At 42.2% G+C, this 22907-nt stretch overlaps 1 protein-coding gene across 8 annotated transcripts in view; it reads right to left on the bottom strand.

Annotated features, from left to right (window-relative positions):
• The window catches only part of aatkb (apoptosis-associated tyrosine kinase b), a 374036-nt gene that overhangs the window by 89298 nt on the left and 261831 nt on the right, over positions 1–22907 (bottom strand). For 7 of the 8 annotated variants that reach the window (XM_048555198.2, XM_048555199.2, XM_059653661.1 and 4 more), the window contains 2 exons: positions 18160–18293; positions 7812–7847 (listed from right to left, as the gene is read on the bottom strand). In XM_048555198.2, the coding sequence (XP_048411155.1) occupies positions 7812–7847; positions 18160–18293 (170 nt within the window). The remainder of the gene's footprint in view (positions 1–7811; positions 7848–18159; positions 18294–22907) is intronic. The other variant, XM_048555200.2, reaches the window with a different exon arrangement.

Below are 22907 nucleotides of genomic sequence, written 5' to 3'. Positions count from 1 at the left end.
AATCACTTCATACCTGTATTATCATGGAGTTTACCGATGGGGCAGATTCTGGTGATTGCTCAAGATTTGCTTTTGGGTATGTGGTGCACTAGGGTGTGTGCAATAGGTTTTAATATTACAACAACATCTCACAATTATATAGTGCCTTTAACATCTTAAAACTAAACCAGAGGGTTTCACAAATAGAAGTATATGGAGCAAATGCTGAACAGTGCGGGGGAGATCACAGGGAGGGTGGGTCTTGAGTAGTCTGCTTATGGGTGGCAACAGAACTGAAAGGGCAGAGGGAGAGGCAAGTGGAAAAGCAGAATGAGAGAAAGAAAGATGTGAAAAACAAAACAGCGAGAGAGACAGGGTGAAGTTTTCATTTCCATGTGGAGGGTGAAAGGTAGAAGGGGCTTCTGCTTGTGGGCAGAGTGGGTTTTCTTGCACTTTTGTTCCTGACTGGGTAAAATGGTTGGTGGGCAGGCGTTTCCGAAAGCCACCAGGAGCTTCTAGTCTTCAGCTTATGGGTGCCATCTTGAATAGGCACCTGGTTAGCAATCCATTCTCAGTAAGTCAGGAGCACCTCTCAACTACCACACACCAGCTCACCCCCAGCCCACCCACACAGCCACCTGGAGAGGTCAGGGACATGGGAAGAGAACAACCCCCCCCCCCCCCCCCCCCCCCGCCCCGCCAATTTATCGGCACTTCCTTGGTGTTCTCCCACAGGCCAGTGTCGAAACACGGGATGTGCTGTTTCCCAGGGATGGCAAACAAAGGGCCATCCCATGTCACTCAGACAGCCGGGACGGAAGTGGCTGTGCCCATTGAAACCAGAGACTAACCGAGAACAGTGCTGGAAGAAGCTCTAAGTTGTTTTGTGCCCTTAATGTACAGCTCCCACATTTGAATTGTCTCAGTCGTTCCTATTGCTTTGACCATCCCCACTTTCTGTCAGGTCACACCCCCATCTAAGTTACCCCTGCTCTGAACAGGCCGGCTACAGGCAGCCAGTGTGATTGCATCTAATGGGCAGACTACCGGGTGCAGTCCATATTCTGTCAGCATTGAATCGCAAGCAGCCTTACCACTGCCAGATGGGTTTCCTGGTGAGCTGCTGCGTATTCACAGCCTTTACTCCTTTTGTGCAACAAAACATCCCATTTCTGAAGGAGACTGTCACCTTAGACAGCAGAGCCTGGAGGGAGCATGCACCCTGCTGATGTGTACATACACAGTCAGGTCTTGAATGGGCATGGTGCTCATTTTCACACAGCAAACCCGTCAATGTAATTTACGTGAGTTCAGGTGCTAATGGATATCTACGACATGCTAATGAATGCAAAACAGGTTTCCAACCAGGAAACAGAAACACAGACAATCGAAAACAGAATCAGGCCATTCAGCCCTTTAAGTCTGCTCCACCATTCAATATGATCATGGCTGATCCTTGATCACAACACTATATCTCATTTTCTCCCCACATCCACTTGATCCCTTCAGCCCTAAGGACTATATTTAACTCCTTCTTGAAGACATTCGATGCTTTGGCCTCAACCATTTTCTGCGGCAGAGAATTCCAAAGGCTCCCCACTCTCTGGGTGAAGAAATTTCACCTAATCTCAGTCCTAAAATGGGCTACCCCATATTCTTAGACTGCGATCCCTGGTCAGCAGGACAATCACACAGAATTGTAGTGCCCTTCCACTGTGGAAACAGGCCCTTCAGCCCAACGAGTTCACACCGACCCTCCTAGAATCCCACACAGACCCATTTCCTTATAACCCACCTAAGTTACTCATCCCTGAACACTATGGGAAATTTAGCACGGCCAATCCACCTGACTTGCACATCTTTGGACTGTGGGAGGAAACCAGTGCACCCAGACGAAATCCACGCAGACACAGGGAGAATGTGCAAAATCCATACAGACAGTCACCAGTGCTAATCACTGAGCTACCATGCTGCCATCTCTTCTGTGTTTACCCTGTCTGATCCTGTTACAATTTTCTAAGTTTCTATGTGACTTCCCACCCCTCATTCTACTGAACTCCAGTGAATTTAATCTTAACCAAGGCTCTGAGGGCTAAGAAAGGCAACATGACTGAGAAAAGCCCCACAGTTTAAAACAACATCAGGAAACAGAATGTCTGGCTCCCACCCAATTAATTCCCCTTGCCAGGCGCTGAACCCTGGGTGGCTGCTGAAAATCCTACCCAGTGAGAGGAGGGTAAAGGTCAAGAGAGTGAGAGGTGGTGACAGAGAAGGGAAAGCTGGAGAAATTTCATTTAATTTATTGCCGGGTGACAAAAACTTACGAAAAGGAGCAGGCAATTGAGGCCCCTCATCCTATTTGTCATTCAGTCAAATTGTGAACGAGATCCCCACTCTATCTACCTGCCTTCCCTCATATCATTCATGATCCTCAATACTCTAGCGATTTTAGACTTCAAAGTTCGTAAGCCAGCATCAACAGCCTTTTTAGGGAAGCTTCTCATTTCCATTATCCTTTGTCTGTTGGTCACTTAAAGAACAAATTGTTCCTCTGGTTGGCTTTATCTTTTATAGAATAAACGTAGGATTCAGCAGAACCAGCGGTGACTGGAGCAACATCGAAATCTGAGAACCGCTGATCTCAACACATGTTGTAATCTATTCTGATTCTCTGCATTGTGTTATGGCAGAATGACTTTTGTTGATACAAGGAAACTGTAGCAATTTTTGGCAGCTGTTTGGCGTAGTTTATATTCCTGCTGGAATTAATTTCTACCTCTACACCTCTACAAGATATATCCTGACAAACATACGGTTTTATAGTTGTACACTTGTTATAGAGTTATACTGTCAGAGAGTCATACAGAAGGGAAACAGACCCTTTGCAGAAACAGAAGTTGCTGGAAAAGCTCAGCAGGTCTGGCAGCATCTGTGAAGGAGAAAACAGAGTTAATGTTTTGGGTCCGGTGACCCTTCCTCAGAACTTCAGCTCTGAGGAAGATACAGATACTGCCAGACGTGCTGAGCTTTTCCAGTAACTTTGTTTTTGTTCCTGATTTATAGCATCTGCAGTTCTTTTGGTTTTGGTTTTTAAACAGACTCTTTGGTCCACTCATCCATGCTGACCAGACATCTCAATCTGACCTAGTCCCACTCGCCAGCATTTGGTCCATATCTCTCTAAACCCTTCCTATTAATATATCTATCCATGAGCCTTTTAAATGTTGCAATTGTGCCCACCTCCTCTGGCAGCTTGTTCCATACACACACTGCCCTCTGCATGAAAAAGTTACCCAGAGATCCTTTCTGAATCTTTCCCTTATCACCTTAAACAAATGCCCTTCAGACTCCCCTAACCTTGCTTCTCATGATTTTATAAATCTCTGTAAGGTCACCCCTCAGCCTCCAATACTCCAGAAAAATGTTCAAGTCTATTAAGCTTCACCCTATCGCTCAAACCCTCCAGTCCCAGCGCCATCCTGGTAAATCTTTTCTGCATCCTCCCAAGTTTAACAACATCCATCCTATAGAAGGGTGACCAGAATTGTAAGCAGTACTCTAAAAGTGGCCTCACCAATGTCCTGTACAGCTGCAACATGATGTTCCAACACTTATACTCAATGTTCTGACCAATGAAGGTAAGTGTGCCAAATGCCTTCTTCATCACACTATCTACCTGCACTCTCAAAGAATTATATAACTGCACCTGTTGGTCAGCAATGCACCCACAGCCCTACCATTAATTGTATAAGTCCTGCCCTGGTTTGCCTTGCCAAAATGTAACACCTCACATCTATCTAAACTAAACTCCATCTGCCACTCCTGGGCTCATTGGCCCATCTTATCAAGGTCCCATTGTACCTTGAGATAACTTTCTTCGCTGTCCATGAAACTGGTGTCATCCGCAACTTTACTAACCATACCTCCTACTATTAAAGTTCATTCCTTCGACAAAATCTATGTTTTGAGGCACTGTTGCAAATATCTGGTACAGTGGAGAGCATAAACACATTTATAAGAAATCTTTTAGAGACAATAAAAACTGCAGATAATGGAATCCATGGTAGACAGGAGGCTGAAAGGACACAGCAGGCCAGGAAAGAAGCATTCAATGATTCAGCTAATATCCTTCTTCAGTCTTGAAGAAGGATAATACCTGAAATGTTGACTGCTCCTTTCCTGGTCTGCTGTGTTCTTCCAGCCTCCTGTCTGTCTACAAGAAATCTTTTACTGCTTTTACAAAAAGGTTGCTCAGTTGTTTAGTAGAATAATGCTTGAATATTGCTGAGAAGAGGCAGTTTTACATCCTGCACTCATCAGGACAGATGCAGGAGTGCCAAATTTCATATGTTCATAGTAATTTATTCTAAAGAAATAATGGGGCTGATTGGTCGCAAGTCAACTCTTGATTAGATCAAATGTTACTATATAGAAAGGAAAGCCAAACAAATAGGTTCCCCATGTTTCCAGGTCATTTTAAAAAGGTGCAGGCTTGATCATGTTCCTTTTGTTTGCTCAGAATGAGTCCCTGTGAATGGATGTCACTTCTATTGAGTGCTACAAACCACATTACCAGCTTGACATCATCTGAAATTGATTGCTCGTGCTGCCAATAGCACAGTTAGGATTGTCCGACAAGTGCTGCCTACTTGTGGAATCACATCTAACAAGAGACATCTTGTTTTGGGTTTTGCAAGTATGAGCTGGTTGTAACTCGGCAGAGTGTGGGCTGTATTCAAACAGCCAGAGGAACGTGTTTACTTAATACTATCAGGTAGCCAACAAGACACAGGGCCTTCATGGATCTCCAGTTTTCCCTTGTAACTTAGATCTCTGGCAAGATGTGAGGGGGAGGGGGAAGTGGAAACTCCTCTGAAATACCTTCCATTCTCAAATACACCTCTCAGGCTGAAACCAAACAGGACACTGACTGTGGGATCTGACTGTATGGTTCAGCAATATTTTCATGTGTTGATACCTGCTGTGCAGTTCATGTCACATTGAATCCCCACAGCATGGGGACAGGTCTATTGGCCCAACAAGCCCACACTGCCCCCTCTGAACAGCATCCTACCTGGATCAAACCCCTAAACTTTTCCCTGTAACGCTCCATTTCCCATGGCTAATCCACCTAACTTATACAGCCCTGGACACTGTGGGCAATTTAACATGGCCAATCCACCTAACCTGCACATCTCTGGAGAGTGGGAGGAAACCCACACAGACAGAGGGAGAACGTGCCAACTCCACCCAGACAGTCACCTGAGGGTAGAATCAAACTTGGGTCCCTGGCGCTGTGAGGCAGCAGTGCTAACTGCTGAGCTACCGTGCCAGCCGCAGTTGGTCCTGCTGAATTTATGAAGATGCTGAGATTGGCATCAGTTCCACCATTAGTTTTTTTTTCCCACACCACCTGGACAGCCAAATGCTTCATCCTACGTATGTTTTGTTGCATTGGCAGCCACATCGCAGTTTGCCTTTCCCTTTCATAAGTAGAATGTTAATCTCCTTTAACAAGTGTATGATACTGGCATTGATTAATAGAAAGATTAATTTGATTGATCATTGAGCAGTACCTTTGAAGGAATTAGCGCAAATACCTGGCCCTGGGCTGATTGTAAATGTAGGTTGTTCAGGCGTACATTAGGGAACCATATTAATGATGCTTTCTTACACCACCCTGAGCCTTCACAATTTACAGGACAATGTTGCAAGCACTTAGACACATTGTACAGGATGACTCTTTTGAAATGTAGGGCAACCGATGATAGGTGTTGATGCGTCTGTTACAGTGAAGCATTGCTTTTCAGCAATGTGTTGCTAAATGTTTTGCATGCATTTAAACATTATTTTCCTGGGTTCAGTTAGCATGTTATTTATTACATTGTATGTTTATTCTGGATTAAGTTACTCTCCATCACGAATGCACCTAGCTCAGAATATTAAGTGTTCAGTAAAAAATGGGTTAATAAAGCTTGTAATCTGATTGCTTTGACCAAGTTTGATTTATGACAACAGACAGGGAATATAAAATGTTAACTCCGTTCACAAAAGAACAAAAGCCCTATTTCATTCTGAAGGTTACTTTTCTCTTAAGACAAAATGGATTTTGTGTTTAGCAGATTTGTCCACTACTACATATTCTAACATTTTGTTGCCAGTTTGTGTATAAATTATTCAATAGGAGACTTTTCTATTGTTATTTTGCATCATTTATGAAATATTGCAGCTCAGGTCGAGACTATTCAGCCTTTTATCCTTGTGATGATAGTTTGTAAGAGTTCTCCAATTGTGTCCCAAATCCCAGCTCTCCTCTCCAATGATCTGAAATCATGTCACCTTTAGATATTTTGCAAATCAACCTGTTCAGGGATGTTATGAGACACTGCTGGAGCAGGTGGGACTTGGACCCAGACTTCATGGATCAGAAGTAGGGACACTACCACTAAGACACAAGAACCCTCTACATGCTACCTGTATTTGTATAGCTTCATGGATTGTAGCCAAGACACTAGAGAGTTAATTGAGTGCTTGTAATGAGGTCAGTCAGATAGGCCTCATTGAATAAGAGCTCCCTGATCAGGGTTGTTAACCTGGTCCAATCAGGGAGCCCTGGCTGACAGATATAAACAGCAGAGGCAGAGGTTCTGCTCACTCTGAGGAAGCCTGATCAGCGTTAAGTACTGTGCATGTATAAATAAAGGGTAACTTGGATAGCAGTGTCTGTGCAGTGATTTCACCAATTATTCACTAGTTTGATAGGTAAATGCCCTGAGAGATCATATGTTCCTTCATCAAAGGAAGTGGGCAGGTGGAAACCGAAAGAAAGGAATTGGACCAACACCTATAAAGTTCCTGTTAACCTCTTGAAACCAATGACTAAGAAGATGTGAGACCTTAGATCTAATTCTTTGCTCGATACAAGGAAGCTCAAGGTTCTCGCTCCGTGCTTTAAAGATAGCTATGATCAGAGGTTTGCTGATGCTAAGGTTCCCAGGTAAGGGTGATAGTTTCTGCTTCAGTGTCAATCAAAGCACCTAACAGCACCTAATTCCATTTCCCCATTCTTATTCAAACTGGAGCTGCGTGAAAATGCCAGCTCCTATAACTGGAAATCACCAATTAGCGAAAATGAGCTACAAATTTTAACGGTTACGAGGTTATTTTGGCAGATTTTAAAGCCTTCTCTTCAAATTTCCAAAGGCCCTTGATTCAATCCAATGCAACGTTGCCCCATCCTCACTGAAGTATGGCAGGTTGATGGGATGATAACATTGATAATAGCACTCAAAGGAGTCTCTCAAACTCCAAAATCATTCTATTAGTGCTGACTGCTGACGCAGTTCAAAATCCAGGGAAACAATGGAAATGCCCTGTTGCTCTGGATACTGAGAGGGAGTTTGATATTCCAAGGAGTCTAATTTTTTCGCATACACAATAACCACATCAAAAAAAGGGGCAGCTGCAAATGAAGAACAGCAGATGCCAGTGCTTAAGGTGTTGCTAATTTACATATTTCATTGTACTTTGAAAATAGTAGAGAAAAGCAGAGGTGCAGAATTGAGCTGTAGCAACACATAGCATTCTACAGGTGTGTCCTACACCACTTGTGCACCTCACTATAGTATGTCTCTTGAACATTTCAATGTTCCCATCACAATTAGTTCTACAGGGACCATCTTAGCCCCAATATCCTTACACCTGCAGACTGCACACCCACACACACACACACACACACACCACTGCCTCCACTTCCATGCCCAACATGCACACATCCCTAGCAATAGAGTGACTTTGATCTTTGCCATGATACATGTTCCAAGCTTTCCTACCTTTTGGCTGAAATGTTTGACTGCAGAAATCGGCTCCTGTGGAAATGAAGATGAAGAGATGAAATTTTGAGGCAAACAATGAATTGATTTTGAAGATAAATGAGTCTCAACTGTTAATCGGCATGGAATATGAGGCAGGCCCTTCTAAACATCTGCAAATTCATGCACAGATGCAAATTCTAATCCGGAAGATGTATAAAATGTGGAGATCAAGTAAAAAAACTGGAGTTTGCTGCTCTGCCACTGTATTTGCAATGTGTAGTATATTCTAAAACAATACATACTAATACATTCTGGCCAGGGCGACTTACGAATAAATTAGCTTACAGCTTTAAAATTTATGCCTGTCCCATGGTCAGGCCAAAACTGATGGGAGTTTTAGAACCTAGCATTACCTCAGGAATGATACTTGTTATGAACTCCAAAGCCAAATACGCCTAAAACCCGCCTTTCTCTGAAAGACTGATGCTTGGTCTTCAGTTGAGCATTGCAACCCAATCCCGAGCTTCACACTTCATATAAAATTTCCAGAACCTGGAAAGACTGCAGGAGAGAGTTACTGGAATGGTTACCGCATTTGGGGTCTCAGTTATATGGTGATGCCAGACAACCTGGGATTGTCCTCCTTACAGCAGAAAAGTCTAAGGGGAGAATTAACAGAGTTGTTCAAAATTGTGAGGGAGCTTTGATAGGGCAGAGAGGGAAACACCCTTTCTGTCAGCTCAAGGTTTTACAGAGAGCTGATGGCCTAGTGGTATTATCACTAGACTGTTAACTGTGAGGCCCAGGTAATGTTTTGGGGACCCGGGTTCAAATCCTGCCATGGCAGAAGGCAGAATTTGAATTCAATAAAAATATGGAATTAAGAGTTTAAAGATGACCGTGAAACCATTGTTGTAAAAAACCTTCTGGTTCATTAATGCCCTTTAGGGTGGAAAACTGCTGGCCTGCATGTGACTCAGACCCACAGCAATGTGGTTGATTTTTAACTGCCTTCTGGGCAATTAGGGATGGGCAATAAAAGTTGGCTTAGCCAGTAACTGAGAGAGAGAGATAATAGGAACTGCAGATGCTGGAAAATCCGAGAGAATGACGTGTGGAGCTGGATGAACACAGCAGACCTAGCAGCATCTTAGGAGCACAAAAGCTGATGTTTTGGGCTGAGACACTTCATCAGAAAAAGTGTGGCCTTTATCTGATGAAGGGTCTAGGCCTGAAATGTCAGCTTTTGTGCTCCTAAGATGCTGGTTGGCCTGCCGTGTTCATCCAGATCTACACTTTGTTATTTCTTTAGCCAGTACTGAACTGTTTTGCAAAGTAACTGGGATGACAGATGGACAATTGTGACAAAAAGGCCAGGAGGAGACTTGATTTGTGACTCTGGAAACTATGATTTGAGACATCATAGTTCAAAAGGGCAGTGGAAGCAGATTTGATCGTAGCTTTCAGGAGTTTGGTGAATATATAGTTTATAAGGGGGAATAAACTTACTGACTGAGATTTAAGAAGTAATGGATTAGTCCATTTAAATCTCTGTGTCAAAGACCAGAAGAGGTGAGTGCTCACTTTGCCTGAGTCTGTAACAGCCCCAATGATGGTAAAGTCATGTAAAACCAGGAAATGTGGCCTTTAAGTCACATTCTGCAACACCATGCGGTATTCGGAGATCAGAACGATCTTCATTATCTCTCAGAGAAAATGACTGCATAAGTACTACAGAGATCTCACAGCCAGGAATGTCAATTTTATTTTAAATGTAGAACTTTGGCTTCTGGTGCCCCTTTCCTAACTTGTCTCGAGGGTTTGCATCAATGTCTGTACAGTTTTGTTCACCACCAGGTAGGTGAGGGCTCTGAGCTTTTCACCTGAGCGGACGGAGAAAGAAGTGCGTCTATAGCTAGTCCAAAACATCACAGCTTGGGTGAGAGAGAACCGAAGATGAGTCAGTTTTCAGGGTGTTTATTTATTCTCATACATTTTAAAATTGTTTGGACACCACTTTCCTGTTCTTTGCATATTTGCCTTCATCATAAAACCAAATAAGTTCAACCAATGGTTTTAATGAACATGCTGTCCATTCCAAATACAGGAGCAGCACAGGGTTTTTGTGTCATTTACCACCAGTCTGTTGGTGCTTTGCTTTTTAAAGTAATTGCAATGTGCAAATGCAGGCAGCAAGCTTTGGGAATAAATAGGGAGTGGATGGGAGTGAGTGACCAGTAAGGGAAAGAAGTTGGGGTCATGTTACCCCTCCCACTCAGATCCCCTCCTCTTCAATGGTTTGCAGGCAGCACTTCCCTCGGGGGGGAAAAACAATGGCGGCCTATCAACTGCATTTCATTTGAGATTAGCATATAGCACATCAGGACCAATAGCAGGATGTTCAAACAGCAAATCAGCAGCATCACAGTGTTGCTAGGGAAAGCAGCAAGTTTCACCTCTGGAAGTAAGATCCTGCAAACTGGCTGCAGTATCTAGGGGTGTGTGGGTACACACTTGAGAGGGGTTAGTGGGGGGACGGCTTGTGGGGGAGGTGTGTGGGTATGTATTTGTGTGGGGATGTGTGCAGGCATGTGTGTGGCTGGAATGGGTGTGTCTGTGAAGGTATATGTGGAGAGGTGTGTATGTCTGTGGGCGGGGTGGGCCTGTGTGTGTTGGGGTAGTGGTGTATGTGTGTGTGGGTCGTCAGTGTTTGTGGAGGGGTATGAGGTGGTGTTGCGGGTGGGGCTGGAGAGAACTAGGGAGGGTTGTAGTTGAATGGAGTTGAAACTTGGTGTGTGGTACTGACAGCAATGAGCTCATTCAAAGTAGAAAATGCAAAATGCAAAAGCATAAAAGATAGAAGCTACAGGAAAGAAAATGAAAGAATGCAAAATGAAAGCAGCAAATAGCAGAAAGTATGGAGTGACAATGATCAATCAGAGAATTCTAAATGGTCTTCAAATATCCTTTACTCTCTCACCTTCCAATTTCTCCCTCACATTTGTCATAATTCCTTCTGTCAATTCTTTGAAAGCTCTCACCTTTTAAACGTTGCCTACATTTTTTTATTGCCATGTCTGTTATGCAAGCTATCATTTTGTCTGTCTAGTAAACCTAACATGACAGGTTAAATCCAAAAAATAAATACAAATATTATCCACTCAATAAATCTAGATAGGTCTGCATAGAAAACTGACAGTTCCACCAAAAATATTGGGCTTCCTCCCAGCATCATGCAAATTCTAATTAGCTATAAATGAGACACGTGGACAGATCCTGTCTCTTATTCCAACAAGGAGAGATCTGATGAAGCTGACGCTATGTTGGAGAGTCTATGAAGATGATTGATGCAGATGACTGACTGGTTTGTACGGACAGCTGGGAAGCTGAACATTGACAGATAAAAATTAGAAACACAAACTAGGTTGGGCCAGCATCTAAGTGACAGAAAGATGGCTCAATGATTCAATGCCAGATCTCATGAAAGACTAGATTTAATTAAGTTAGCCTACCTTACATTCAGATTTTGCTGGATCTGCTAGGCAATTCCATTATGTTCTGCTTTTATTTCATGTACTAGAATTCCTTTTCAACAATAGGTTGTGATTCAACTTATACACAGTTGAATCATGCGTATATATAGGACAGAACAGGATTCAGTGGGAGATCTTCAAAAGCCCAGAGCTTCCAGCAGCTAGAAGATAAAGGCAGTCAGTGCATGGGAACACCATCAACTTCAGGTTCTTCAAAGCCACATACACCTTGGAGCTATACTGCCATTCTTTCATTACCATTGGGTCCAAATCTGGGGGCTCTCTGCCTAACTGTGGTTATCCCTAAACAATGTGGGCTGCACTGCTTCAAGAATAACATTTGCCATTACCTTTTCAAAGGTAAAAACCGATGGGCAATAAATCTTGAAATATTGTCTTGACCATTGCTTGTGAATGAATCTTTGAAAAATCACATCAGCTCAGCAAAGCAACTAGTAAAGTGCTTACTATTTTTTATTTCATTGTGTTTCTGTTCTTGAACTATGGCCGAGAAATGAATTCTCAAGAGTCACTTAACATAGCCAGCCAAGGCTGTTATTGCATGCTGTTATCCACAGAGATGTTTCAAAGAGCTTGTTGAAAGTGCAGAGCATCTCTTTTGGAGAAACAATATTCTGTCTTACTCAGGTGGCAAGTCATTCTTAAAGGGTCTTTGCATTCTTGAAGTGAAGAACTTATATAAGATGTCACTGCAGACTTTTCATTCTCAGACCCTTGGATTCAGCTTCTACATAATTCAAATCAGCTTGCTCAAGTGAAAATTTTCTAAGAAAATGATAGCTTTCCAAACGGTGGATTAAAACATGCTGCTGTGCCAAAGCTATTTCAGTTACTCCATCATCAACGACACTGTCAGGAGCATACAATCTTGACCATGAAAAGGGAACAGGATAAATATTTGAGAGAGAACAATTTGACAGGAGAACGAATCGGTGAGTCAGACTAATTGGAAAGCTCTTGTAGAGGGTTAGTGCATAAACAATGGGCTGAATGACCTTATTATATGCAGTCCGATTCAGTGGAGTAGTTGTCAGATTAGATCTTGCCGCGGATGTGTTTGCAAGATCGAACATGAGCAGCTACTGATGGATGGAGAGTAAGTGGTTTCATGTCCCAAAAGGCAGTTGATGATGGAAGATAATTGTGGAGCCATTTAATAGGTACCAACATGCGCATCGTGTACTAAATCTATCAGAAAAAATGTGGGAAAATTTAATTACATGACCTTACTTCTCTTAAGGGAGCAGTTTTAAAACACTGATTATTTAGAATCATTAGCTATACTGAAAAAAAATTCACAACAATATGGAAATTTAAAACTCTGATCAAGAAACATTCCACCTATAGGATGTTCATGAGAAATTACCAGAATTGCAACTGTAATTGTAATAGCAATATCCTTAGCTGGGGTTTTATGGTTGTCTGGTAACTGCTGGTAAAACATTCTTGAACTCTCGCTCTTAATAGCTACTCAACAAGTTGGGCGGTCTGTGCTGCTCCATGGAAAAAGGTGCAGTGTCTCACATCTAATTTATGTTACCTCCTTCACTACTCTTGAAAGAATGGAGGTTTGCAGTTATTAAATGAATCAGGGGACAAAATAGAAGTGAGCCATTTACTCCCACGCAGTTAGCTTTCAAATTCCAAAATTCTTGTTTCCTTTTTTTTATTGAAGCTATTTATTGAAACTTTCGACCAAATTTAGATTCAAGTTAATGCTAGCACTGCTTACAGCTGACATAGCTTTAAATTAGGGGTCTTGAGATTCAGCCACAGTGCTGTAAATGAATGGGCCTATGTAAAGGCATTTTGAATAGCGCTGCACAGCTAACTTGTGGATTTGACTCAAAATAATAATTACTGGAAAGAAATTTGCAAAGTTAAGTCTTGAAAACATCTAATTATGCAGTCGAAGCTCAGGCAGATTTCACAAACAATTATTTCACTGCATTATTGCGTGTGTGCTGATGTCATTGGTGAAATGACTGGTTAGCACAGTCATGGTCTTTTCCCTCACACCATACAAGGGTGTGTCGACTCACGGCTGCCCAACTGTGCCGAAGCTGTGCCTGACTCATTCCCTTTGCACAAATTCTCGTCTTTCAGGCTTAGAAGCTGTAAGACAGGAACGCAAAGCTGGAGAAAGATTGTGGAAAAATGAATGGATAAATCAGCCAGGATCCAAACCCTAACCCCCAGTGTCTCATTTGTTAGTCAATGTTTTTGCTTGGGTTTCTGTTCAATTTGGTGCCTTCCTCCACTAGATATTTGCTGGCCTGAGCCCGATTCTTAAAGTTCCCCTCTCACACGTTTCTTTGAAAGCATTAACTTCTCAGCTGGGCTGGCAAACTCCTCAGGTATTAATTTTCCTCTGTTGACACGTATCAGTGATCATTATTCACCAACTGAACACTCTCAACTGCTCAATGGAATCACAATGATCCTTTCCACAAGTGCATGTGACGGTTGTGGACATAACACAGACTCTGCCAAGAGCAACTTACTCAGAACAGCCTTGTCGCTCAAGCACTAACAATTGATGGAGATACCACAGACTCACACTCTTAAATTCTAACTAACGAAGTATAGACGAGATATTGACCATCATATAGACAATAGCACTTGCTGGGCTTACTGTTAATAGACATGTTTAGCCATCTGACTGTCCTTTAAAGCTTTCACACAATGCATAGTTAACGGCTGTTAAACACAAATTGTCAATGTTAGACTGTCAACTGCCAAATCTCATGCCACTTAATGCTTCATTCAGGCTAAAAACACTAAGTCTTCAACACCTACCAGCCAGGATGGCTTAACTGCCCTGACTTCTAACCTCCTGGATTTTTACCTTCCTCCCAATGAGGAAATGAATCATTGAACTCTCCAAAGATGTCTCACAACTCAATTTTTAAAATTTAAAGAAAGGAGATCAGAAAGGCAGGCCAGAAAACCACGGGTTCCTAGCGATATCAAATGAACTGGACATGTAGCTCCATGAGCGAAATGGAAAAGTAGCAGCATCCGTCAATTAATAAACAAAAAAGGGAGAAAAATGCAGCAGTGAATTCAAGCAACTTGCCAGCTCAGTAACTCAAACAGCACCAAAACATGATCTTACATGAAATGCTCTTTATCAAATTGATTATTGTTGTCAACTCTTACCAAAAGGTACATTAAGAAAGACATCTGAAAAAGTTTAATCATTCCAATTTACCGAAATATTATGTTGTATCCAATATGTTTCATTTTTCAAACAAATCTCACATTTAACTCAATGACAGCTGGAGACGCGCGGCGTTGGCATGATCCTCATGCAGACTGAGACATAACACATGGTTGTACAAGCTACTGGACAATTTGCATTCCCAGGCAGATCTGGTGATTACTCCTCTCGTCTACACTTTAAAATGAAATGGTTTTGACAAGCACATTGCTTTCTTTGGAGCTGCAAAGACTTCTCAGTGATTATTGCAGGAGTACATTTATTGCCGAAACAACATTACTGCTGGAGAAAATCTGTATATCTGCTCATTATCTCGTTGCTGCATGTTGAATCTTGCTGTGTTCAAATTAATGACCATGATTCCTACATTGCAACAGTGACTACCCTTCAACAGAATCCCTACAGTGTAGAAACAGACCATTCCACCCAAAACATCCACACTGACTCTCTAAAGAGCATCCCACTCGGACCTGCCTCCCTACCCTATCCCTGTCAACCTGCATTTCCTATGGCTAGTCTACCTAACCTGCATATCATGGGCTGTGGGAGGAAACCGGAGCACCCGGAGGAAAAATCTCACACAGACACAGGGAGAACACACAAACACCACACAGTCTGAGGCTACAAGTGAACCTTGGCCCCTGGTGCTGTGTGGCAGCAGGTACTAACCACTGAGCCACCGTGCTGCCCAAGTGTTTTTTTTTTGGCACTCTAGGATGTACTAAAGTCACAAAAAGTGCTGCATAAAATCAAATCCTTTATTCTTAATTCGGGCGAAACAATCATTTCCGAATCACTCCAAGTTTGTAAGGAAAGGCATCTTGGAGCACTGCCTGTGTCCCTCCACATTCCTGTATCCCGGATTTCACTTCAGAAACATCCGTCAGAGGAAGGGAACCTCCCCATCCTCTGAATAAGAACTTCCTGGGCAACGAGAGGGCCCAAGTTCCTAGTGTTTGATCTTTCCAATGAAATGGGAAACTATTTTGTAAATTAAATTTGCCTCAAATTATTTATTGATTTTCTGAAAATAATTGTGTGCAATTTTAAACTAACCTGATCGATGGAGAAGTGTTCAGATCTGGTGCAATGTGAGTTTTTACATCCTGTCTGCTTTTGCTCTCTGATTAAAGCAACACATTGATTTGGGGGGAGAATGATGGTAGCACTAATGCTTCTAATATTAATCCAGCAACTAATGTTCTGGGGACCTGGATTCAAATTCTACCATGGTAGATGGCGGAATTTGAATTCAATAATAATCTGGAAATAAGAGCTTCATGATGACCTTGAAACCATTGCTAATTGTCAGAAAAATCTCGTTTGATTCACTAATGTCCTTCAGGGAAGGAAATTTGCTGTTCCTAACTGGTCTGGCCTAAATGTGACTCCAAGCCCACAGTAATGTGGTTGACTCTGAAGTGCCCTCTGGGTAATTAGGGATGGGTAATAAGCAATAGTTCAGGTCGTGATGCTCACATCCCATGAATGAATGATAAAAATTAAACAACAGAGGCAATATTGGTGGGAGAGGGGCTGTGGAATAAAGGCAGAATTCCACTCAATCCCACTATATTCTCAAACTTCAATTTGGGCTAAAATTATATCCAACAATTAAGATCAGCATGCTGACACACAGTCAGGAATGCTGAATGAACTGCTGGATAATAGATGTACTGTTATAAAACAGAGATTGGTACAAGATATAGCGTTTTATCTTGTAGCCTGTCTGATAACTGATAAAACATGATATTAATATTGGAGCTCAACCTGTGGCATGTTGTAGGTAAGATAACAAAGTGTGAAGCTGGATGAACACAGCAGGCCAAGCAGCATCTCAGGAGCACAAAAGCTGACATTTCGGGCCAAGACGCTTCTTCAGAGAGGGGGATGGGGAGAGGGTTCTGAAATAAATAGGGAGAGAGAGGGAGGCGGACTGAAGACGGATAGAGGAGAAGATAGGTGGAGAGGAGAGTATGGGTGGGGAGGTAGGAAGGGGATAGGCCAGTCCGGGAGGACGGACAGGTCAAGGAGGTGGGATGAGGTTGGTAGGTGGGAAATGGAGGTGTGGCTTGAGGTGGGTGGAGGGGATAGATGAGAGGAAGAACAGGTTAGGGAGGCGGAGACAAGCTGGGCTGGTTTTGGGATGCAGTGGGGGAGGGGGGGATTTTGAAGCTGGTGAAGTCCACATTGATACCATTGGGCTGCAGGGTTCCCAAGCGGAATATGAGTCACTGTTCCTGCAACCTTCGGGTGGCATCATTGTGGCACTGCGGGATGCCCATGATGGACATGTTGTCTAAGGAATGGGAGGGGGAGTTAAAATGGTTCGCGACTGGGAGGTGCAGTTGTTTATTGCGAACCGACCAGAGGTGTTCTGCAAAGCGGTCCCCAAGCCTCCGCTTGGTTTCCTCAATGTAGACGAAGCCACACCGGGTACAGTGGATACAGTATACTACATTGGCAGATGTGCAGGTGAACATCTGCTTAATATGGAAAGTCATCTTGGGTCCTGGGATGGGGGTGAGGGAGGAGGTGTGGGGGCAAGTGTAGCACTTCCTGCAGTTGCAGGGGAAGGTGCCGGGTGTGGTGGGGTTGAAGGGAAGTGTGGAGCAGACAAGGGAGTCATGGAGAGAGTGGTCTCTCCAGAAGGCAGACAAGGGTGGGGTCAAAGTTTCTCTGCTTCCTATGCTGTTGGTTGATCTAACCAAATCTTTGTCAGACATTTATCTCCGAAGGTATTCTTTCCACATGAATATAAAGCACGATATTGCATTATTACAATATTCACAATGGTTTAGATTTAGTTCAGGTACTCTCATTATCCAACTGTAGTTCTTATAATGACACAAGAATACAACTGTTGTCCTAATGCTGGTGCAAGTCAGTTACCAGGAATTACACCGGACTTCCATTTGATGTCCTTCCCTTTGTTTGTCTCTTTTTCTCAGCTCAAGTTCAACTCTTTCCCTGGCAATGCTTCTCCTGGGACCAGTGTATGACTGAGAAGTCACATAGTGTCGTTACATCAATGAGAGAGTGGACATGGGGCAAACTGGTTCTGCAAACACCCCTTGGTGCACCTGCACCTGCAAACAGTTCTCAATCTGCCTGTACCCAGAAACACTTCTCAGTATACATATACCTGAAACTATTCTCCGTCTATCTGTACCTGAAAACATTTCTCTCAGTATATCTGTATTGGCAAACAGGTCTTTAGTCTACCCATAGTTGCAAACAGTCCTTGATGCACCTATATATGCAACATTTCTTGGTATACCTGTACTGCTAACAGTTCTCAGAATACCTGTACCTGTAAACACTTCTTGGTAAACTTGTACCTGAAAGTAATCCTCAATTCTTTGCATTGTAGCAAACTCAAATGTATCAGTTGGAGCCACCATCAAACTGTTTTGGCAGACAAGCTTACTTTGCTCAAAGAAGCAAAATTTCAGAATGTACTAAAATCAGTTTCAGGACAACATGGTAAACCGATCTTGATCAACTGTGCTTGAAGCTACAACAGACGTTAAACAGAAGGCAGATACGGTCAATAATTAATTTATCCAATTTCCTTCGCAGCTCTTACCTTAAACCCTATGTCTCCTTTCTTGCAACAGAGGCAGGCGAGCATGAGGAAGATAAAGGTGAAGAGACCGGAAAAAGACACGGCTACCACAGCAAGCGAGGAGGACCACGTGAGTTCACCAATTGGCATCCCATCTGAGAAGATAAAAACCCACATGACTGACGTTAGTCAATTCAAGTTGTCAGATTACTCAAAAGTCACAAAAATTTTCCATGAAGTGCCACAAATTTCTTGAATAAGGTCCCACTTTTTCAGTTACTCTTTTCAAGAACTTTCTACAATTCACATGGAAATTGTTCCGTTTTGCAGAAGTCACTAATGACCTTTTGATTTAGCCTTCAATCAGTTAAAAATTGCATGGAATAAATTACCTGATATCCTGTGGATCTATTAACTCAGTGTTAGTCACAATTAATATTCCCTCTGCAGTTGAGTTACAGCTATGAACTAACTCCGAACTGTTAACTGAGTCATAAAAATGGTGAATTTACACACTTGGACTTCACATTTCAGTAGTGTGTGGTAGATCACTTCAAACTATCTAAAAGGTAGATATATTAAGACAGGATTGACAGGATACATCTCATTTTGCAAGAGAAAAAAAAAGGCTAAGAGATGACCTAATAGAAGTCTTTAAAATTACAAGGAGTTCCAATATCATGCCTATGGAGAGAAAGCTTCCTCTCATTGTGATCATAGAGTTATGGAGTCATTTGCAAGGAAATGGACTCTTTGGTCCAATTTGAGCATGCCAAAAAGTTTTCCCGAACAGCATCTTCCAAAAGTGTGACCTGTACTGACTAGAAAGACAAGGGCAGCAGCTGCATGAGGACACCACCACATGCAAAGAACCCACAGGCCACAGACCATGCTCAGTCAGAATTATATTGCTGTTCTTTTGCTGCTGCAGGCTCCTAACACCTGCCTTCCATCTGTGGGAGTATCTACTCCCACCGTAGGCTGGTTCAAGAAACAGCAGCTCACCACCGCCTTCTAAAGGGCAGTTAGGATCTGACAATAAATGCTGCTAAATCCTGTGAAGGCAGAAAAGGGTATTTAAAAGCTAAAAATCCAATTCAGAAGAAACCTCTTTATCTAAAGAGATATCTGGTGAGAATTTCAAACCTGCTGCCGCAGGGAGTGGTAGAAGTGAATAGTATAGATGTACTTAAGGGGAGACTATACATGGAAATGAGGGAGAAGGGATCAGAGGGTTACAACAGTAACTACAGCTGAGAAACAATGGGAGGAAGTGCTACTCGAACACAAATATAGAAAACTATGAAAGGAATAGATAAGGTAGAAACAGGAAAGTTGTTTCCACTGGGAGGTGAAACTAAAACTAGGGGGCGTGGCCTCAAAATAAGGGGGAGTGGATTTAGGACTGAGTTGAAGATGAACTTCTTCACCCAAAGGTTTGTGATTCGGCGGAATTCCCTGCCCAGTGAAGCAGTTGAGACTACCTCATTGAACGACTTTAAGGCAAAGAGAGATGAATTTTTGAGCAGTAAAGGAACTAAGGGTCATGGTGGGCAGGTGGGTAAGTGGAGCTGAATCCATGAAAAGATTATGATCTTATTAAATAACAAATGTTAACTCACAATGGTTTAGATTTAGTTCAATAAATAAATATTAAATAATAGGCCAGATAGCATACTCCTGCTCCATTTTCTTATGTTCTAAACCCTGCAATGGGCTGAAGGGCCTGTCTCAGGGCATTATACCCTATTCTACAAAAGATTACAAACTACAAATATGTAAATATATAAATAAATGACACAAATGCACAATATAGTCAGTTTAAGTTCCATAGTTATTATATGGGTTTGCTTTTTTTTGAAGTTGTAGTCATGGCATAACCTCTATCAACATGCCAGAATAATGTAGCATTTCTAAAGGTTACATATTGTTGGAAAAAAGTCATCATTATCACAGCATAGCACAGATGTGGGCAATGAAACACCTTCCCTTTTTCACTGTAGGATCAGCATTGCGAGATCAGGTGCAAGGTGGGTAAGCAAAAAAAATAAAGCTACTTCTACTCTTTCTCTGACAGCCCCCAGAACTCTACAATCTACCCTAATCCTGCTATTTTCCGCACCAGTCTTACAGTGGGTAGGGGCTGTCCCAGTTCAGACATTAGAGCTTCTGCACCCAAACGTCTTGCTGCTGTTCTGCTGGGCTGCTTCACATTTGCTCTTTCTCGCTAATGTCCGAACACCTCTGAGATGGTACACACTGACAGTGGGAAACAAACAGAGGAAGAGTACCTCCATTTCCAAGTATTCTCCTCCATGTCAAGCATGAAATTTACACTCACAAAATGAAATGTATTTTGGAAATAGTTTTTAAATAGCGGCAGCATGTAGACAGCACTGCAGCCAATAACCCCAAGAATATAATCTATGCAGATGTTTAGACAGATACAAGTGTTCGTTTCCACTGGGATAAAAGTCACTGAGACCTTTTAGATTTGTGATGACTATATATTGTCTAATATGGTACAAAACAGGCAACAGAGCCAGACATACTGCACAGGGATGGCTAAAGCCTCTGTTAGCTTACTTTACTAAAATCAAATATCACCAAGATTTTTTTTCTTTCTGATATGAGTCATATGTGCTTCAATGTTGGAAACAAAATATAATCCTCATTTTTGTCACCTAGAGTCAGCACCATGAATGTGCAGCTCTTGGTCGGTCTCACATCCCATCTGCTCCGACCTCGATGCAATTCCATGGCAGCTGTAATCTGCCACTTTAAAGCAAAATGATGATGTCAAGTTTTAAAACTTAAAATTTCAGCTTTGATTTGACAGCTTGAAAATTACATAATCACAGAGCCCTCAATCCTCACGTAATCTGAAGAGAACAAGTAAAAGGAATTAGCCTGCCTCAACTTATCACTTGGAATTTTTTTAGGCTTTGGACTGGTCCTAATAGTATTTTTTTTCATTTTGCAAACTCCTCAGTAACTCTTTTTGTACAAAGTATTGATGGCATAGAAACAGACCATTCAGCTTGACAGTTTCATGACTGTCTTTATGCTCCATACAAGCCTTGTACTACCCTTTATCATAATTTCTTCTTCTCTTCCAGTATGCTTTTCAACCACCAGTTATTATCACTCCATCCAATCTGGAATCATCCAGCATTTTTCTTTTATCTTTTGCACCATATTGTGCTCCATAAAATCTGAGAACTATCATATGATTGGGTGTCTGATCCTGCCCATCCTGAACAATGTTTCTCTTTCTCGGCTTACAAACACAAGTAACTGGTCTATGCACCTCTTTTGCCTTGCTTTCCTTTTTGGTTCTTTCAGTCTTCCTCTTTCAAGCCTCTTTTCTGATGGTCTGCGCAGTTACTGAGTCTGCTTCCCAGACTACGCCGCATCCTCCTCTGCGAAACCATGTACTGGATTTGGCACCCAGATGGTTAAAGCAGCTGCCTAATAAACAGTTGTACCTGCATTCAACTCCCAAATGACAGGGCACTATTTATTTTTGTTCGGAACTCTCGGATGGCTGTTCATAAAGTGTGGCTTCATTGCAGATAGTTCGCTTAATGGAACTGCCTTTTTGCTCTTTACTGGGAAAAATGGCTTCCTTCTATGATTATGGTCGTGAAGAAGGTATTCGGTAATACTTGCCTTTATTGATCAATGCACTGAGTATGCTAGATGGAAGGCCATGTTGCAGCTGTACAGGACATTGGTTCGGCCACTTTTTGGAATACTGTGGGCAGTTCTGGTCTCCCTGCTATAGGAAAGATGATATGAAACTTGAAAGGGCTCAGAAAAGATTTACAAGGATGTTGCCAGGGTTGGAGGTTTTGAACTACAGGGAGAGGCTGATATGGGCTGAGACTATTTTCCCTGAAGCATCAGAGGCTGAGGGGTGAAATATAGAGGTTTATAAAATCATGAAGGATATGGATAGGGTGAATAGTCAAGGTCATTTTCCCACAGTAAGGGAGTCCCGAATTAGATGGCATAGATAAGGTGAGAGGAGAAGGATATAAAAGGGACCTGAGGGGCTACTTTTTCACACAGAGGGTGGTACATGTATGGAATGAGCTGCCAAAGGAAGTGGTGGAGGCTGGTACAATTACAACATTTAAAAGGCACCCAGATGGGTATATGATTGGGAAGGGTTTACAAGGATACACACTAAATGCTGGCAAATGGGGCTGGATTAATTTAGGATATCTGGTTGGCATGGGTAAGTTGGATCAAAAGATCTTTTTCTGTGCTATAGAAACTGTTAGCTACTCTATCAATATGGAATGTTAATTGTGCTGATTATAGGGCTGTTGGCTTGAGAAAATTATAAATTATAAATTAGCATCCGTTTTAAATTCTGCCGTTCTGAAGCAGAGTCACTGGAACTGAAACGCTAACTCTATTTTCTGTCCACAGACGCTGCCAGACCTGCTGAGTTTTCGCAGCAATTTCTGTTCCTGGTTTTAAATGTTGGTCTGTAAGCACTGAACTACAAATTAGCCTTTTGCTGTATTTTACGAGCTAGAAAGAAACAGCTAAAAACCTTAATTCTTTATTAATGAGATGTAGTATTGGATTAGCAGAAGAATTCTTCAGTGACACATTTAGGCTGGTTTTACAGCAATCATTTATAGCTTATTGTTATTTTACTGGTGTTTGCGCCCTAGAAACAGCCTGTTCAAAAAAAGCTAACAAGGTGGTATCTAACTTCATTGCACACACTGAGACCAGAAATTCCAGCCTGT

Source organism: Stegostoma tigrinum, chromosome 22 (assembly GCF_030684315.1).
Source record: "Stegostoma tigrinum isolate sSteTig4 chromosome 22, sSteTig4.hap1, whole genome shotgun sequence".
In the NCBI taxonomy this organism is placed as follows: Eukaryota; Metazoa; Chordata; class Chondrichthyes; order Orectolobiformes; family Stegostomatidae; genus Stegostoma; species Stegostoma tigrinum.
The sequence above is the reverse complement of the archived record's forward strand: the minus strand, read 5'-3'. Positions and strand labels throughout refer to the sequence as shown.